At 43.9% G+C, this 19,566-nt stretch overlaps 1 protein-coding gene across 1 annotated transcript in view; it reads right to left on the bottom strand.

The window, feature by feature from the left end:
- LOC141759838 (uncharacterized) overlaps positions 1–19,566 on the bottom strand; it is a 211,341-nt gene that overhangs the window by 27,390 nt on the left and 164,385 nt on the right. The window contains 7 exon segments of the mRNA XM_074622258.1: positions 863–1,039; positions 6,595–6,768; positions 11,988–12,034; positions 12,672–12,727; positions 12,900–12,940; positions 14,571–14,744; positions 16,138–16,311. Coding sequence (XP_074478359.1) covers positions 863–1,039; positions 6,595–6,768; positions 11,988–12,034; positions 12,672–12,727; positions 12,900–12,940; positions 14,571–14,744; positions 16,138–16,311 — 843 coding nt within the window.

The following is a 19,566-nucleotide window of genomic DNA, read 5'->3' as shown; positions in this document are numbered from 1 at the left end:
CTCTGCCTCCTTTAGTGATAATGGTACATGTATTAAATGTAGTGCACTTGCTGCATTGGAGGCGAGGGTTAGTGAATTAGGAGCCGGTTCCGCACCATGGAAACTAAATCATTAGCTTCTGTAGTTAGCCAGCCCCTAGCCGGTGAGGACCGGCCAAGCGTAGCTCCTGCTAGCCGTCCCCCGGCAACCCCCGAGCAGCCGGGAGGCTGGGTGACTGTCCGAAGGAAGCATAGTCCTAAGCTGAAGCCCACGGTTCACCACCAACCACTCCACGTTTCAAATAGATTCTCCCCACTCAGCGACACACCCGCTGAGAAACCATCTCTGGTTATCGGCAGCTCTATTCTGAGAAACGTGAAGTTAAACCAGCTACCATAGTTAACTGCATCCCTGGAGCCAGAGCTACCATAGTTAACTGCATCCCTGGAGCCAGAGCTACCATAGTTAACTGCATTCCTGGAGCCAGAGCTACCATAGTTAACTTCATCCCTGGAGCCAGAGCTACCATAGTTAACTGCATTCCTGGAGCCAGAGATACCATAGTTAACTGCATCCCTGGAGCCAGGGGAAGAGGAAATATACTCTATGGAAAAGCTGACCCATTATCTGAGGACTAAAGCAAGGACCCATGAACAACGCTGGGAAAATGGATTGCATACAAGAGAAAAGATGGCTCATGTTCACAGATGATCTGAAAAGAACAGATCAAAGTTTGTAATGTCAGAGTAGTGCCCCCCCCCCCCCCCATTTTTGTTTTAGTTTTATGAGTTTATCTTTGTTTTTATGTTTGATGTGAAATTTGTTCAGTGTAATAAAACTGTAAAATACATAAATAAAAAGTAAAACAAAAATGGTGTCTGACCTCAGAGTCTCCAGTCCACAGAGTGGACTCTCCAAAAAAACACACAGGAGCTTCACTCCTGAATCCTGCAGGTCGTTGTTGAAGCTCAGATCCAGCTCTCTCAGATGGGAGGGGTTGGACTTCAGAGCTGAGGCCAGAGAAGCACAGCTGATCTCTGACAACCTGCACCACCTCAATCTGAATAAAGAATAAATGATGTAAGTTTAGAAGACAACGTTCCAGCTTGAAATCATTCAATGTTTAATAATGTGTTCAGAGCTGAAGAAGGTTTAGAACGTAGAAGTTTAGAATATGTACTTTATAGATATCTACAAGTTATACATTATATTACAAAACACAAAGACTGGGAGAATATTATAATATATGATGCCTGGGAAAGCATATGTTCTAGATGTCACAGAGGGATAGTAAGCAGCTATGGAAAGAATTTGACTGGAAGGTGAAAGTGAGGTTCTTTAGGACCTGCTGGTAGCATGTGTTTTTAAAAACAACTCTACTGACCTATGCTGGAGAAGCTGTGGCATGGTCGGCGACCATACTCATAAATAAAGTTAAAAAAAAGAAAGAAATTGTGAAAGTGTAAAAAAAACAAAAAAACAAAACTTAAATGTGTAGCTCAACATTACTATGTCTTAATCAATGATCTTTTCCCTAAAATTAGTAGAGTGACTTTGTCATTGTGTTATTGTGGATCATCATAATGTCAGCCTTCTACAGACATCATCCAGATGTCACCACAACATTCATACACCTGTTCATATCAAGACACATCAATAACATGCTGCTGATCTGGAATTAGAGGATCAATATTTAATCAGACTTGTTGGACTTCATTACTTCATTTATTACATGGCCTTCTTCTCACTGTATCTGGTAGCTGAGCAAGTTTATTTAATTTACAGGAAAGGTCCACATTTGTTCAAGTGTGTCTGTAAACAACAGCCACATGTCATACGTACATTAAAAGAGTTATTGGTGGCAGTAATCATTCCTCCTGTGAAGTGGTCCCTTCATAACACAACTACACTGTAAGAAATGACTTCAGAAGTTCAACTGAAACTAATATGAAGATTCAGCAGTCTGAGTCAGACAAATCAAATGAGTGTTTACCGAAGTTACTGTTTAGTACCAACTTCCCTCTTTGAGTTACCAATCCTCCTGAAGCTCAACAAGGAAACTGTCAAACACAACATACTGATTGGAAACATACTAAGGCTGGGCAATATATCCATGTCATATCGATATCGTGATATGAGACGAGATATTGTCTTAGATTTTGGATATCGTAATATCTAGGGCTGTCAAAGTTAATCGTTTTAACTCCACTAATTTCTTTAATACATTAACGCAATCGATCTTCCAGATGTTGTAGCGGGGATTAAAGCTAGAGTGAATATACTGGTATCATAGGAAACTCCAAAACCTGATGAATCCATCGGTACCAACCATGTCATACTAGCTCGTCATGAAGGAGGTTAAATAACGCTCCAAACTTGCGCTAAAATTTGCAGAGGAAAAACTATCATATCCATGTTCAAAGGGGTCCCTTGACCTCTGACCTCCAGATCAGTGAATGTAAATGGGTTCTATGGGTACCCACGAGTCTCCCCTTTACAGACATGCCCACTTTATGATAATCACATGCAGTTTGGGGCAAGTCATAGTCAAGTCAGCACACTGACACACTGACAGCTGTTGTTGCCTGTTGGGCTGCAGTTTGCCATGTTATGATGTGAGAATATTGTTTTATGCTGAATGCAGTACCTGTGAGGGTTTCTGGATCAATATCTGTCATTGTTTTGTGTTTTTCATTGATTTACAATAATAAATATATACATACATTTGCATAAAGCAGCATATTTGTCCACTCCCATGTTGATAAGAGGATTAAATAGTTGACAAATCTCCCTTTAAGGTAAATTTTGAATAGATAAAAAATGTGTGATTAATCGTGATTAAATATTTTAATCGATTGACAGCCCTAGTAATATCGTGATATGGAATAAGTTTTGTCTTTTCCTGGTTTTAAAGGCTATATTACAGTAAAATTATGTAATTTTCTTAACTTACCAGACTGTTCCAGCTGTTCTATTATTTGTCATTTACACTTAGTCACCCCCTCCTCTCCATCCTGTGGGCTCACCACCTGCGGGAAGAACCGCTTGGGTCGGGTGCGCTGCCACACGGGTGGCAGTGAAGGCCAGGGACCTCGACGGACTGGACCCGGGCGGCAGAGGCTGGCTCTGGGGACGTGGAACGTCACCTCTCTGTGGGGGAAGGAGCCGGAGCTTGTGCGGGAGGTGGAGCGCTATCAGTTGGATCTGGTAGGGCTTACCTCTACGCACAGCCTCGGTTCTGGAACCGTACTCTTGGATAGGGGTTGGACTCTATTCTTCTCTGGAGTTGCCCATGGTGTGAGGCGCCGGGCGGGTGTGGGGATACTCACAAATCCCCGGCTGAGTGCCGCTACGTTGGAGTTTACCCCGGTGGACGAGAGGGTCGCCTCCCTACGCCTTTGGGTTATGGGGGGGAAAACTCTGACTGTTGTTTGTGCGTATGCACCAAACAGCAGTTCGGAGTATTCGGCCTTCTTGGAGACCCTGAATGGAGTCCTGTATGGGGCTCCAGTAGGGGACTCCATAGTTCTCCTGGGAGACTTCAACGCGCACGTGGGCAACGATGGAGACACCTGGAGTGGCGTGATTGGGAGGAACGGCCTCCCTGATCTAAACCCGAGTGGTCGTTTGTTGTTGGACTTCTGTGCTAGTCATGGATTGTCCATAACGAACACCATGTTCGAACATAAGGATGCTCATAAGTGTACGTGGTACCAGAGCACCCTAGGCCGAAGGTCGATGATCGATTTTGTAATCGTATCATCTGATCTGAGGCCGCATGTTTTGGACACTCGGGTGAAGAGAGGGGCGGAGCTGTCAACTGATCACCATCTGGTGGTGAGTTGGGTCAGAGGGTGGGGGAAGACTCTGGACAGACCTGGTAAGCCCAAACGCGTAGTGAGGGTGAACTGGGAACGTCTGGAGGAGGCCCCTGTCCGAGAGATCTTCAACTCACACCTCCGGCGGAGCTTTTCTGGCATCCCTGTGGAGGTTGGGGGCATTGAACCCGAGTGGACGATGTTCAAAGCTTCCATTGCTGAAGCTGCGGCGGTGAGCTGTGGTTTTAAGGTCTTAGGTGCCTCAAGGGGCGGCAACCCTCGAACACCGTGGTGGACACCGGTGGTCAGGGAAGCCGTCCGACTGAAGAAGGAGGCCTTCTGGGATATGTTATCTCGGAGGTCTCCGGAGGCAGTTGCAGGGTACCGACGGGCCCGAAGAGCAGCAGCCACTGCCGTGACGGAGGCAAAGCAGCGGGTGTGGGAGGAGTTCGGAGCAGCCATGGAGAAGGACTTTCGGTCGGCACCAAAGTGCTTCTGGAAAACCATCCGGCACCTTAGGAGGGGGAAACGGGGAACCATCCAAGCTGTGTACAGTAAGGATGGGACACTGTTGACCTCAACTGAGGAGGTAATCGGGCGGTGGAAGGAGCACTTTGAGGAACTTCTGAATCCGACCAATACGCCCTCTATGGTAGAGGCAGAGCTGGAAGCTGATGGGGGACCATCATCAATTACCCTGGTGGAAGTCACTGAGGTAGTCAAACAACTCCACAGTGGCAAAGCCCCGGAGGTTGATGAGATCCGCCCAGAAATGCTGAAGGCTCTGGGTGGGGAGGGGCTGTCTTGGATGACACGTCTCTTCAACACCGCGTGGAAGTCGGTGACAGTGCCTAAGGAGTGGCAGACCGGGGTGGTGGTTCCCCTTTTCAAAAAGGGGGACCAGAGAGTGTGTGCCAATTACAGGGGTATCACACTGCTCAGCCTCCCTGGTAAAGTCTACTCCAAGGTGCTGGAAAGGAGGGTTCGGCCGATAGTCGAACCTCAGATCGAAGAGGAACAATGCGGATTCCGTCCTGGCCGTGGAACAACGGACCAGCTTTTCACTCTCGCAAGGATCCTGGAGGGGGCCTGGGAGTATGCCCATCCAGTCTACATGTGTTTTGTGGACTTGGAGAAGGCATATGACCGGGTCCCCCGGGAGATACTGTGGGGGGTGCTGCGGGAGTATGGGGTGAGGGGGGCACTTCTCAGGGCCATCCAATCCCTGTACGCCCAAAGCGAGAGCTGTGTTCGGATCCTCGGCAATAAGTCGGACTCGTTTCCGGTGGGGGTTGGCCTCCGCCAGGGCTGCGCTTTGTCACCAATCCTGTTCGTGATATTCATGGACAGGATATCGAGGCGTAGTCGGGTGGAGGAGGGTTTGCAGATCGGTGTGCTGAGGATCTCATCGCTGCTTTTTGCAGATGATGTGGTCCTGTTGGCATCATCGGTCTGCGACCTCCAGCACTCACTGGATCGGTTCGCAGCCGAGTGTGACGCAGTCGGGATGAGAATCAGCACCTCTAAATCTGAGGCCATGGTTCTCAGCAGGAAACCGGTGGTTTGCCTACTCCGGGTAGGGAATGAGTCCTTACCCCAAGTGAAGGAGTTTAAGTATCTCGGGGTCTTGTTCGCGAGTGAGGGGACGATGGAACGTGAGATTGGTCGGAGAATCGGAGCAGCAGGGGCGGTATTGCATTCACTTTACCGCACCGTTGTGACGAAAAGAGAGCTGAGCCGGAAGGCAAAGCTCTCGATCTACCGTTCAATCTTCGTTCCTACTCTCACCTATGGTCATGAGGGTTGGGTCATGACCGAAAGAACGAGGTCGCGGGTGCAAGCGGCCGAAATGGGTTTCCTCAGGAGGGTGACTGGCGTCTCCCTTAGAGATAGGGTAAGAAGCTCAGTCATCCGTGAGGGACTCGGAGTAGAGTCCTTGCTCCTTTGCGTCGAAAGGAGCCAGTTGAGGTGGTTCGGGCATCTAGCACGGATGCCTCCTGGGCGCCTCCCGTGGGAGGTGTTCCAGGCACGACCAGCTGGGAGGAGACCACGGGGAAGACCCAGGACTAGGTGGAGAGATTATATCTCTACTCTGGCCTGGGAACGCCTCGGGATCCCCCAGTCAGAGCTGGTTAATGTGGCCCGGGAAAGGGAAGTTTGGGGTCCCCTGCTGGAGCTGTTGCCCCCGCGACCCGATCCCGGATAAGCGGTTGAAGATGGATGGATGGATGGGGACACTTAGTCATGAGATCCACATTACTGATGATTATTTATCAGAAATCTCATTGTGTAAATATTTAGTGAAAGCACCAATGGTCAACCCTACAATATTGATATCAAAGTATTTGGTCAAAAATATTGTGATATTTGATTTTGTCCAAGTCATCCAGCTCTAATACATCTAACTCAGACTGCTGAAGCCTCTGATTAGTTTAAGATCAACGTTACAGGTCATTTTACACAGAACAAGACTGGATTTAGTCCTCATCTCGTAACACTCAGGTTATACGGGGATGGCTTCACAGACAGAAGGAATGATGACAGACATCAATAACTCTTTGAATGTACATATAAACATTTGATGCTGTCATTAAAATAGGTCTGTGGGTAAAGGTCCAGAGTGTAGGATCTGGCGGTGTCTAGCGGTGAGGTGAGGAGATTACAACCAACTGAAGCCTCTCCTTCGTGCCAAGCGTGTTGGAGAGCTACATGAAAGTCCCTCTCTAGAGCCATCTGGAGCAGAGCCAGTGCAGAGAGAGTGTGAACAAACTGAATAAGATACAGTCAGTGAACTGACCTCAGAGTCTCCAGTCTGCAGTTTGGACTCTCCAGTCCAGCAGACAGCAGCTTCACTCCTGAATCCTTCAGGTCGTTTCCACTCAGGTCCAGCTCTCTCAGATGGGAGGGGTTGGACTTCAGAGCTGAGGCCACAACTTCATAGTGAATATCTGAGAGTCCACAGTTAGAAAGTCTGTCATGACACAAAAATGACAAAATATGTTATTATGAAAGAGGATAGTTTATATTTACTTCATGCATTTGATGACTAAACAGTTTGATATATACTTTGATTAACATTTGCTCCTCACATCAGTGATTCAGCTGATCTTATCTCACTGTCTGACATGAAACAATAATTCTCATCACTCTCTCTCAAACCTGCAGACTTTTAATCTTTGTTTTTCTTTAATTTTGCAGATGAAGAGTGAGAAAATGTAATTGCATTGAGGCTTCCCTAATGTCCAGTCTGTCAGTGTGATCTGATCCCAGGTCTGTCTCCACAAAGTTAGCATAAAACTCTGTGAATAAGTAATAATAACACGGTTGAGAAAGATGACCTCTCTTTGCTAGCTACCTGCTGCTGTCAGGTTCACGTCTATAAATGGGAAAATTCAGTGACTGCTGCCAAACGGTAGAGAAATTAAACAGATTGTGTAATAATATTAGACCTGTACATAATTAAACATTCATATGATTCCATATTTTGATGACTGCATGGCGTTTTGTCATTAACACTCTTTTCTGAGCATCAAACATATTCAGCTCACAAACACAATTAATGAACCAATGAGGATGTATTATTTACGACACAATGTCATCAGAAAGATGTTATCAGTGTATCAGCATTAAAAACATAACACTGATCTTTGGTGTGTATAAGATCTCTTAAAAAGTCTGAATTCTACCATTCTGCTGTAATATATTCATCAGACGGCTGTTATTGGTGGAAGCTGTGTATTTCCTGTTACTACTCTTCTCTACAGCAACAAGAGAGAGAAACACCTGAGTTTCCTTCTGTGAGTAACAGAATAAAAGGAAAGACTTTAAAACAAGATGATGGAACACAACTTGACTTCATGAGCAATAAAATGTACCATTGCTCGATTCAACACACTCAGGGGTTTTACAACGACGATCTTTGTCTCGTATGATCAGTAGCTTACGGTGGCTAATGCTAGAGTTGGGTCGATTTTCGGTTTTACCGGTCCGGTCCGGTGTACGAGCTTGAACCGGTTTTGATTTTATGCTAAACGGCAGAACCGACATTTGTCATTGTGACACGTTCTGGCAAATTAAAAAGTATCCTACATCAACAACCTGTGCCGACAGAGTCACAGTGCTAAATCCAGCCTGTATTGCATTACTAATAAGCAATATGACAACGTGATTAACGTAATATTATGATGTTATGTTGGTTAATAAACAAGAAGAGGTTTGTTTATGAGGAAGTTCATGTGTTTTTTGTTGTGACGAGACGAGACATGGCAGAGCTGGTCTCATTCATTCATTCATTATCCGTAAAACTGCGGCAACAAGTGAAACATTTTGGATTTGAAGCCAACGAAAGAGATGAGCCCAAAAACACACGAGTTAAGGTGTAATGTGGTGCCGCTTCTTCTTCTTCTTCTTTAGTGTTTATTGGCAGTTGGCAAACCAGCTTAGAGGTGCATTACTGTCACCAAGTGGACTGGAGTCGCTGCACTCTCATTCATGGGATTTCTGCGGCAGATGAGTTAAGTGCCACACCTAGTGGTAAGATTCAGTACACCAGTCCGGTCCAGGGTTTGGCTTAATATCACACCGGTTTGAAATATTTTACACCGGCACAACCCAAGCTAATGCTAATGTTAAAACTTTAGATGGATGTTGTTGTGCAACTGACATGACTGAATCAGTTCACTGACTTGATGAATATTCTCCACTTGTGCTTAGGGATGTCACGAGAACCGGTACCAGTCCAGTCAAAGCACATTGGAACACACCTGGACCAGGACACCTGAAGCTGTAGGACAAAGAGGGCCAAACTGATATAACAAGCATTTATTGGCCTGTTAGTCTCTCTCTTTTAGTCGAGGCCTCGGCAAGGAAACGAGGTTGGTTGGGATATGACATGCTTTCTTTAAAGTTGGTGGGACATATCACCACCATCCACACCTTTATCTGTGCTTATAAACTGGAGCCAAACAGCTCCATGTTGAAATCTAATTTCTGATGTTGAGGTTGAACCACGGCCTGCTCCTGGGCAGGATGCTAGCGCAGAGTTCGTTAGTTTGCTGCCACCTCAACCCAAACCTGTTGAAGGAAAAACAGAATCCTTTTTAAGAGGCAAAGCCTGTTTTAAAAAGAACGTTATCGCTTATGTATCATCAGGGTTGCATCTGTTGACCTTGACAGATAAGACTTAATACCCTTCAGGGTTGGTGATATGTTCAAATCAATATCACCACATTAACAAGGCAAAAGTGAGCATACCCCCCCCGCTCACTGCTCGACCCCTACTAAAGAAGGACCAAAGGTGTCGCCCTTTTGGAAAATGTTGGGCACCCTGGACTTCTAACCCCCAAAAGGCAAAACTAGACCACACTGTCAACCATCACACCAAATTTGAAGTTCATAAGTTAAATAGTTTTCGAGTTCTGCTCTGAAAATGAAAGTGTGACGGACGGACAGACGGACACGCGGAGCGCTATATAACCCCGACTACGTTGTCGCGTGGGTATAATAAAGACAATATTACAATATTGTTATGTATGTCCATATATCAAGAATATGCAAATTCACATATAAACTAGTCAAAATAATCTTGAATGCAAACTGAGCCTAAACAAAAATTATTACTATATATTAGGGCTGTCAATCCATTCAGATATTTAATTATGATTAATCGCAAATTAATCACATATTTTGAATCTGTTCAAAATGTCCCTTAAAGAGAGATATGTCAAGTATTTAATACTCTTATCAACATGGGAGTGGACAAATATGCTGCTTTATGCAAATGTATTTTCATTCACATATCTGGAGGTCAGAGGTCAAGGGACCCCTTTGAAAATGTACATGACAATTTTTCCTCTCCAAAATGTAGCGTAAGTTTGGAGCGTTATTTAACCTTCTTCATGACGAGCTAGTATGACATGGTTGGTACCGATGGATTCATCAGGTTTTAAAGTTTCATATGAGCCCACTACAACCTCTGAAAGATCGATTGCATTAATGCGTTAAAGAAATTAGTGGCGTTAAAACGGTTTTGCGGTAACTTCGACAGCCCTACTATATATTATTCTTTGATGTGGGGATTTTTAGTTCTCTATATCTATAGAATATGATATGCCTTTGGGTTGAAACTATTCAGATATACCAACTTGCTGTTCAATGTGCCTTACATTAGATTATGTTCTATATACAGCAAGGCCTCGTCTATTACAGAGTTCCTACACATTTTACATTTAAAAGACTTCCAGACTTCTCTGTAGATTTTTCAAACTATATTTGACTTTGTGACTCGGGGTTCAGAGGACGCTGTGACAAGACTACAGTGCTTCAGTGCCCCCCCTCCCGTCCTACACAGAAAGCTGGACGACGTTCCGCTGTCAAACATCCTGCTCCAGGTGAATCACAATGATGCCGCCCCTCTATCAGCACCAGGGACAGACCGGGACACAAGTCCATCCCAGGACTTTGAGACGGAGAGGTGTCCGATGTGAGCGGCCGGAAGGCGCGAGACGAAACACTGTGGGCAGTAATTTTACCACTAACAGAGTTTTAGTGGTATGAAAAGAATGTGATGATGATGAAGACGAAGAAGGAAGTCAATGGGTTTTAGTTAGATGTCTGAAATAAGGTCTGTGGTGAACACAAGCTGAAGAGATTTTAACGTTTTGTTCTACGACATAAAATACATCAATAAATATCCCACTGGTGAATTTTGAAGCTTTTACGTGTCTTAAAAAAGGCGGTTGTTAGACGTCATCATGCCGTCTCGTCCTCCTTTACAGCCTCGTTGTGTCTACTCGCCTGCATGTGACTGCGGTGTAGTTTGTTTATAGCCTAACGTTAGCTTTTTACTTCTTAGGCCGGCACTACGAAGCAGGAGTTAGGGTCAGTGAGGTAACTTCAGGGTTAACCCTTCAGGGTTTTGAGTCCTACGACGGTGGTTCACTTCTTACCGGGGTAGATCGCCATGGTAACTGATGCTGCACAGCTGAACTGCTCCGCAGCAGGTTATGTTCCAGATAAGAGATCAACTGGTATAAAAGCACCGACTACTGACCAATCAGAGCTCGGTGAGCAGATCGTATGATAATATTACACAAATATGAAGAAGTTACAGTCATAATCAGACTAAAAACAACTCAGTTTAAACTGACAGATACAGGAAGGACAGCTGGCTGGATGCTGGGGGTGTTTACCGCTTTGAATTATGTTTTTATATTTATTTTTTTACTCGCTCTCAAGTCCGTTTCACACCGCCGGAGACGGGACGCCGCTGAGAGAAGACTGAAATAGTCAAACACGCCACGGCATTGCTGAATGGTATAATGAAGTGTAATTTATTGATCTATTATATACTGAAAGCTATTTATACATCACTGCCCCATCTAGACGAATATATCTGACTTTACAGTATTCCGTTAAATTAATAAGTCTGTTAATTTACACATTCATACATCAGCATTTGGTTTATATTCCAGCTGTCCTTCCTGCATTTGGCAGCTTCAGCTGTGTTACTGTTAGTCTGATTATGTGTTTAACTTCTCGATCTCGGTTGTTGGGGTTAGTTAATCCAGATAACTAGAAGATACCCTGGGTATGTTGAACTGGCTTTGTAGTACACGCCTCTGCTGATTACATTCACACTTAATCATGAAGTGGTGTTCATTCTGGAGATTATCTTGCTGAACAAAACGTGTCAGTATCATAAACACAGAGATGATTTTCTGCAATAAACCAAAACCCAATGGATCAATCCCATTGGCTGTTAGTGGAGGGAACCAGAGTGATGCTAACTTCCTGGTTGGCCTACAGAAATACGTCATCCCTGCAGCGCTCTATTGGTGTTGTTCATTCCTTATTAAACTCTCATCATTTGGAACCTTCAACTTTGTGAAGGATTCAGTGGGAGGAAGACTTGGGGACACAGTTTCCTGATAACGTTTAGAAGAAGGCTTCAGATAGGGTACATTCCTCTTCAATTTCCTGACGACATACAATTATCCAGGTCAAAGGTTTCACACCGTCTCCACTGGTCTAAAGGAAAGCTGGCCAAGTCCATGTCTGGTGTGGATCCTGTGTGTGACCGATGCAGGCTAGCACCAGCCACCCTGTCACAGTGAGTTGGTTTTGTCCAAAACTAAATATAGTTTCTGGCATCAATATTACACACTCTGGGTCCAGAGTTTATACGATTACCTGTATGAAGATCCAGCTGTCTGCTCAGGTGAGAAGGATGTTGGAGCCTGGAATCAAAAAAGGAACAGAATTAGTAATTTTAATAGAAATACCAACTTGTCTTAGTTCCAGTACCAGTACCAGTACCAGCACCAGTACTAGCACCAGTACCAGTACCAGTACCAGTACCAGTACCAGTACCAGTACCAGTACCAGCACCAGCTCCAGCACCAGTACCACTACAAGCACCAGCTCCAGCACCAGTACCAGTACCAGTACCAGTATCAGCACCAGTACCAGTACCAGCACCAGCTCCAGCACCAGTACTACTACCAGCACCAGCACCAGCACCAGTACCAGTACCAGTACAAGCTCCAGCTCCAGCTCCAGTACCAGTACCAGTACCAGTACCAGCTCCAGCTCCAGCTCCAACTCCAGCACCAGCTCCAGCACCAGGACGGATCGTGGTCCTGCCAGTGACGAGAGCTCAGAGGCCCAGTTTAGTAAATAAATGATAGTTCAGTGATCTTCACGCCACACTATTAACTTCTGCAGGTGAATGCAGTCTAAGTCATTAAATGAATGTCTGCCTGCAGGTGTAATACACTACAGTTCTTCAGCGGTAGATCCTTGATAAATGTCCAAGTAAAGTCCTCCATGGTTCATACTGGAGGATTTCACACCGTACAACTGCTCCTTTCTCACCTTTTCCTCGTCCTCAGGTAGCTTTATTCCCTCATTCAGTTTGACATCTGAGTCAGCTGAAAGTGAAAGAGTAAAAATGAATATTGTTCAAATAGACGTGATCTTAACATCTGGAACAAAGATGGAACTGAGTAACAGTTTTGTTGTACAATGAGGACATTCTCATTTTAAGATCAGATGTGAATGTACAATAGTTTGATGAATGGGGGAAGTTGTTTCAATACTCACATTCTTTATGTCCGGCAGCTCTGATGAACTTCTTGTCTGTACTGTAGAGATCAACACAGTCAGAAAAGTTATAGAACAAGTTTAAAATAATTGTCCGTTCTTTGAGTTAGCATCAATCTATCAGAATGAAATGCTTCTCATCATATCTGCACCATGAAGACTACAACTGACTGCTGACAATCATGTTCTGGTCCTACATTAAAGGAAAGAACTAGTCATTAGTCTAGATCCAACACACATCAAAAGAAAACACAACTAACTACACTTTTCACTCGACTGTAAATTCACACGTCTGTAACAACATTGCTGACTGACTGTAAAATGTTGCTTTGCATTATCAGCTGGCTTTTTGTCGATTCCCAGTAGAGATACCTTGAATCCCAGTAGATGGACCTCTGGTAATTTGGCTGTGAGGGTTCTCATCCTTGTTGCTGCACTAGCAACTCTTAAGCTTTGTTTGTACTCACGTGAGACGCCGTGGCGAGGGCCTGCGTAGATGGCGAGCACGCTACGAGCATACACAGAGGCGTTTATGCTCAGAGCATTGTTCGCTGCAGTATGCTCCGAAACGCCATGAGGCGTACAAACAAGATATCAAGTGGATCAGCAAGAAGTCAACGAGTGGTACCGGAGAGGAGAGTAGGTTGCCTGGCAACAGTAGTAAACACCGACGTACGTACCGCCAAACATTACATCTGTGTACTGTAATTATTACTGTGACCTCCTGACCTCCAAGTCTAAATTACTTCCTGTCTCTCGGTGCTTCCCCTCGGGTCGCCGCTCTTTACATCACACCTTTTTATCTTTAACAAAACGATCTCTCAGATTCTTTCACAGCCTGCAGCAGAAAACCTCTTTTTACCCAGCGTGAGGAATATTTCATTATTATAATATTTAATGACATGTGACTGTCTCCGTGGTCATGTGACTGTCTCCGTGGTCATGTGACTGTCCCCGTGGTCATGTGACTGTCTCCGTGGTCATGTGACTGTCCCCGTGGTCATGTGACTGTCCCCGTGGTCATGTGACTGTCACCGTGGTCATGTGACTGTCCCCGTGGTCATGTGACTGTCACCGTGGTCATGTGACTGTCCCCGTGGTCATGTGACTGTCACCGTGGTCATGTGACTGTCCCCGTGGTCATGTGACTGTCACCGTGGTCATGTGACTGTCCCCGTGGTCATGTGACTGTCACCGTGGTCATGTGACTGTCTCCGTGTTCATGTGACTGTCTCCGTGGTCATGTGACTGTCACCGTGGTCATGTGACTGTCCCTGTGGTCATGTGACTGTCACCGTGGTCATGTGACTGTCTCTGCGGTCTCTCAGTGAACAGTTCTAGAGATGTCTTTACAGGCGAAGCTGCTCGGCCAGTCTTCCCTCGAAGGCGTCCATGTTGAAATGAAAGACGGCGCACGCAGTCGGCGCGTGGTTACAAAATCTGCGACAACTTGCGGAGCCTTCCCACACCACGCAAAAGTCGTGATGACGTAAATTTCTGGCTAGCGCACCTCACACCGGCTTCACTACTTCACCATAAACCAGGCTTTACTGGTTGGTTGCCCACACAGTGGAGCTGCAGGGATACCCCACGGGAGTAACACACTGACTGTTGAGTGTTTAGTGCAATACTGCTGGAACAAGCATGGACCCACTCAGACCCTCTACTGACCTCAGAGTCTCCAGTCTACAGTGTGGACTCTCCACAAGATCAGACAGGAGCTTCACTCCTGAATCCTGCAGGTTGTTGAGGCCCATATTCAGCTCTTCCAGATGGGAGGGGTTGGACTTCAGAGCTGAGGCCAGAGAAGCACAGCTGATCTCTGACAACCTGCAGAACCACAATCTGAATAAAGAATAAATGATGTAAGTTTAGAAGACAACGTTCCAGCTTGAAATCATTCAATGTTTAATAATGTGTTCAGAGCTGAAGAAGGTTTAGAACGTAGAAGTTTAGAAAATGTAAACTCCAAACACCTGAAGCCAACAGGATGCAGGTTAAAAACTGTAAAATACAAACAGTGAAACAGAGCTCTCATTCATTCATTCTCTTCAGGCTGACGTGCTTGCGGTAAGAGTATTGCCTCATTTCCGGTTGCCTGTCTTTCTGTGTACTGCTAGTGTTCTGTAGCTGCTCTAGCACATCCAGGGCAATATAGTTCTACTCTTTATTACAGCGGCTAATTACCCGCTACGTTCATACCTACACTAGTTCTGCTTAAGCACTCATAACTCGCTCCTTTTTAGAGACTTCTCCATAATCCCACAGTTGCTTGCAAGCTATTCAGCTCTGCTAACACTAGCTGGGCTATCGTACTGTAGCATAGCAGTAGCTTAGCAGTTAGCGATGGCTTCTCTCTCTCCCTCTCCTGCTCTCTCCTGCTCTGTGTGTCTCATGTTTAGTTATTCCTCTGCCTCCTTTAGTGATAATGGTACATGTCTTAAATGTAGTGCACTTGCTGCATTGGAGGCGAGGGTTAGTGAATTAGGAGCCCGGTTCCGCACCATGGAAACTAAACCATTAGCTTCTGTAGTTAGCCAGCCCCTAGCCGGTGAGGGCCGGCCAAGCGTAGCTCCTGCTAGCCGTCCCCCGGCAACCCCCGAGCAGCCGGAAGGCTGGGTGACTGTCCGAAGGAAGCATAGTCCTAAACTGAAGCCCACGGTTCACCACCAACCACTCCACGTTTCAAACAGATTCTCCCCACTCAGCGACACACCCGCTGAGAAACCAACTCTGGTTATCGGCAGCTCTATTCTGAGAAACGTGAAGTTAAACCAGCTACCATAGTTAACTGCATCCCTGGAGCCAGAGCTACCATAGTTAACTGCATCCCTGGAGCCAGAGCTACCATAGTTAACTGCATCCCTGGAGCCAGAGCTACCATAGTTAACTGCATCCCTGGAGCCAGAGCTACCATAGTTAACTGCATCCCTGGAGCCAGGGGAAGAGGAAATATACTCTATGGAAAAGCTGACCCATTATCTGAGGACTAAAGCAAGGACCCATGAACAACGCTGGGAAAATGGATTGCATACAAGAGAAAAGATGGCTCATGTTCACAGATGATCTGAAAAGAACAGATCAAAGTTTGTAATGTCAGAGTAGTGCCCCCCCCCCCCCCCATTTTAGTTTTAGTTTTATGAGTTTATCTTTGTTTTTATGTTTGATGTGAAATTTGTTCAGTGTAATAAAACTGTAAAATACATAAATAAAAAGTAAAACAAAAATGGTGTCTGACCTCAGAGTCTCCAGTCCACAGAGTGGACTCTCCAAAAAACCACACAGGAGCTTCACTCCTGAATCCTGCAGGTTGTTGTTACTCAGATCCAGCTCTCTCAGATGGGAGGGGTTGGACTTCAGAGCTGAGATCAGAGAAGCACAGCTGATCTCTGACAATCTGCAGCCCCTCAATCTGAATAAAGAATAAATGATGTAGGTTTAGAAGACAACGTTCCAGCTTGAAATCATTCAATGTTTAATAATGTGTTCAGAGCTGAAGAAGGTTTAGAACGTAGAAGTTTAGAAAATGTACTTTATAGATATCTACAAGTTATATATTATATTACAAAACACAAAGACTGGGAGAATATTAAAAGAGAACCAGCTAATACAGAAATTTTATTCAACTGTTTGAACACCCTACTTCAACAAAAAAACAAATATCCCATACGTACAAAAAGCTAATGTTAGACACATCAGATAACAGTTTACACATTAAAGGACAATGTGAACTAGAGTTGAATACGATAGTGGACAATGATGCCTGGGAAAGCATATGTTCTAGATGTCACAGAGGGATTGTAAGCAGCTATGGAAAGAATTTGACTGGAAGGTGAAAGTGAGATTCTTTAGGACCCCGCTGGTAGCATGTGTTTTTAAAAACAACTCTACTGACCTATGCTGGAGAAGCTGTGGCATGGTCGGCGACCATACTCATATATTTTGGGACTGCCCGAAAAAACAAACTTTTTTGAAAAATGTCAAAGAAGAAATTGAGAAAATCCTGGAAATGGACATCCCCCCCCTGGACCCGCTACTGTTCTTACTGGAAGTATCACCTGAACGCCTGTTTACCACAGATCAGTGCTATGTACTGCATATCTTATTGATGGTTGCAAGAAAACTAATCACTATTAACTGGATGAAGACTAACCCTCCCACAATTGCTCAATGGTTACAAAAAGTCAAACAGGTGTACATGATGGAAAACATGACTGCCCAGGTACAACTGAAATTGCCTATTTTTAAAAGGAGATGGATGTTAGTTATAGAATACCGTAGTCAGGAATCCTGTACTTAATTGTCTTTGATGTATAGTCTTTGTAGGTATGTATGTGGGTGGATGTGTGTGCATTCCATCCATATGCGGCGTTACTTTGTTTTTGTGTACGTGTATGTCAGGTGAGGCCCAGTCTCAAGGTGGTTTTGTTTTGCGATGATTAATTGCCTGTTAATTTGTATTAATGGAAATAAAGTTTAAAAAAAAAAGAAATTGTGAAAGTGTAAAAAAAAAAAAAAAAAAAACTTAAATGTGTAGCTCAACATCACTATGTCCTAATCAATGATCTTTCCCTAAAATGAGTAGAGTGACTTTGTCATTGTGTTATCGTGGATCATCATAATGTCAGCCTTCTACAGACATCATCCAGATGTCACCACAACATTCATGCACCTGTTCATGTCAACACACATCAATAACATGCTGCTGATCTCAGTCAAGTCTGGAATTAGAGGATCAATATCAAATCAGACTTGTTGGACTTCATTACTTCATTTATTACATGGCCTTCTTCTCACTGTAGCTGGTAGCTTAGCAGGTTTATGTCATTTACAGGAAAGTTCCTCATTTGTTCAAGTGTGTCTGTAAACAACAGCCACATGTCATATGTACATTAAAAGAGTTATTGGTGGCAGTAATCATTCCTCCTGTGAAGTGGTCCCTTCATAACACAACTACACTGTAAGAAATGACTTCAGAAGTTCAACTGAAACTAATATGAAGATTCAGCAGTCTGAGTCCGACAAATCAAGTGAGTGTTTACCGAAGTTACTGTTTAGTACCAACTTCCCTCTTTGAGTTACTAATCCTCCTGCAGCTCAACAAGGAAACTGTCAAACACAACATACTGACTAGATACATACTAAGGCTGGGCAATATATCCATATTATATCGATATCGTGATATGAGACGAGATATTGTCTTAGATTTTGGATATCGTAATATCTAGGGCTGTCAAAGTTAATCGTTTTAACTCCACTAATTTCTTTAATACATTAACGCAATCGATCTTCCAGACGTTGTAGCGAACATTAAAGCTAGAGTGAAGATACTGGTATCATAGGAAACTACAAAGCCTGATGAATCCATCGGTACCAACCATGTTATACTAGCTCGTCATGAAGGAGGTTAAATAACGCTCCAAACTTGCGCTAAATTTTGGCAAGGAAAAACTATCATATCCATTTTGAAAGGGGTCCCTTGACCTCTGACCTCCAGATCAGTGAATGTAAATTTGTCCTATGGGTACCCAAGAGTCTACCCTTTACAGACATGCCCCACAGTTTGGGGAAAGTCATAGTCAAGTCAGCACACTGACACACTGACAGCTGTTGATGCCTGTTGGGCTGCAGTTTGACATGTTATGATTTGAGCATATTGTTTTATGCTAAATGCAGTACCTGTGAGGGTTTCTGGACAATATCTGTCATTGTTTTGTGTTGTTAATTGATTTCCAATAATAAATATATACATACATTTGCATAAAGCAGCATATTTGTCCACTCCCATGTTGATAAGAGGACTAAATACTTGACAAATCTCCCTTTAAGGTACATTTTGAACAGATAAAAAATGTGTGATTAATCGTGATTAAATATTATAATCGATTGACAGCCCTAGTAATATCATGATATGGAATTAGTGTTGTCTTTCCCTGGTTTTAAAGGCTATATTACAGTAAAGTGATGTAATTTTCTGAACTTACCAGACTGTTCTAGTTGTTCTATTATTTGTCATTTACACTTAGTCATGAGATCCACATTACTGATGATTATTTATCAGAAATCTCATTGTGTAAATATTTAGTGAAAGCACCAATGGTCAACCCTACAATATCGATATCAAAGTATTTGGTCAAAAATATTGTGATATTTGATTTTGTACAAGTTACCCAGCTCTAATACATCTAACTCAGACTGCTGAAGCCTCTGATTAGTTTAAGATCAACTTTACAGGTCATTTTACACAGAACAAGACTGTGGATTTAGTCCTCATCTCGTAACACTCAGGTTATACGGGGATTGCTTCACAGACAGAAGGAATGATGACAGACATCAATAACTCTTTGAATGTACATATGAACATGTGAGTATTGTATTCAGATAGACTTGAAAAAAATATGAACCTTCAAAGATGTTTCTGATGCAGAATATTTATTTGGTTCTTGTAATCTAAATGTCTGTGGCTTCAAATAATTAGACAATGCTGACATGAAAACAGAGCACAGTTAGATCTGCTGTCAAAAAGAACGTGGGAATAACTTAGAACCATAGAAACCTCTAATTTGATGGTGTCGTTAATAATCATCACTTATGTGTCTTTAAGTTGGTGCAATACGTGTTTGTTGAAGAGTGCTGCACCTTTAGACATGTTCAAATTTAGCGCTGC

Source organism: Sebastes fasciatus, chromosome 21 (genome assembly GCF_043250625.1).
Source record: "Sebastes fasciatus isolate fSebFas1 chromosome 21, fSebFas1.pri, whole genome shotgun sequence".
Lineage (NCBI taxonomy): Eukaryota > Metazoa > Chordata > Actinopteri > Perciformes > Sebastidae > Sebastes > Sebastes fasciatus.
This window is presented reverse-complemented; position numbering and strand designations above follow the sequence as displayed.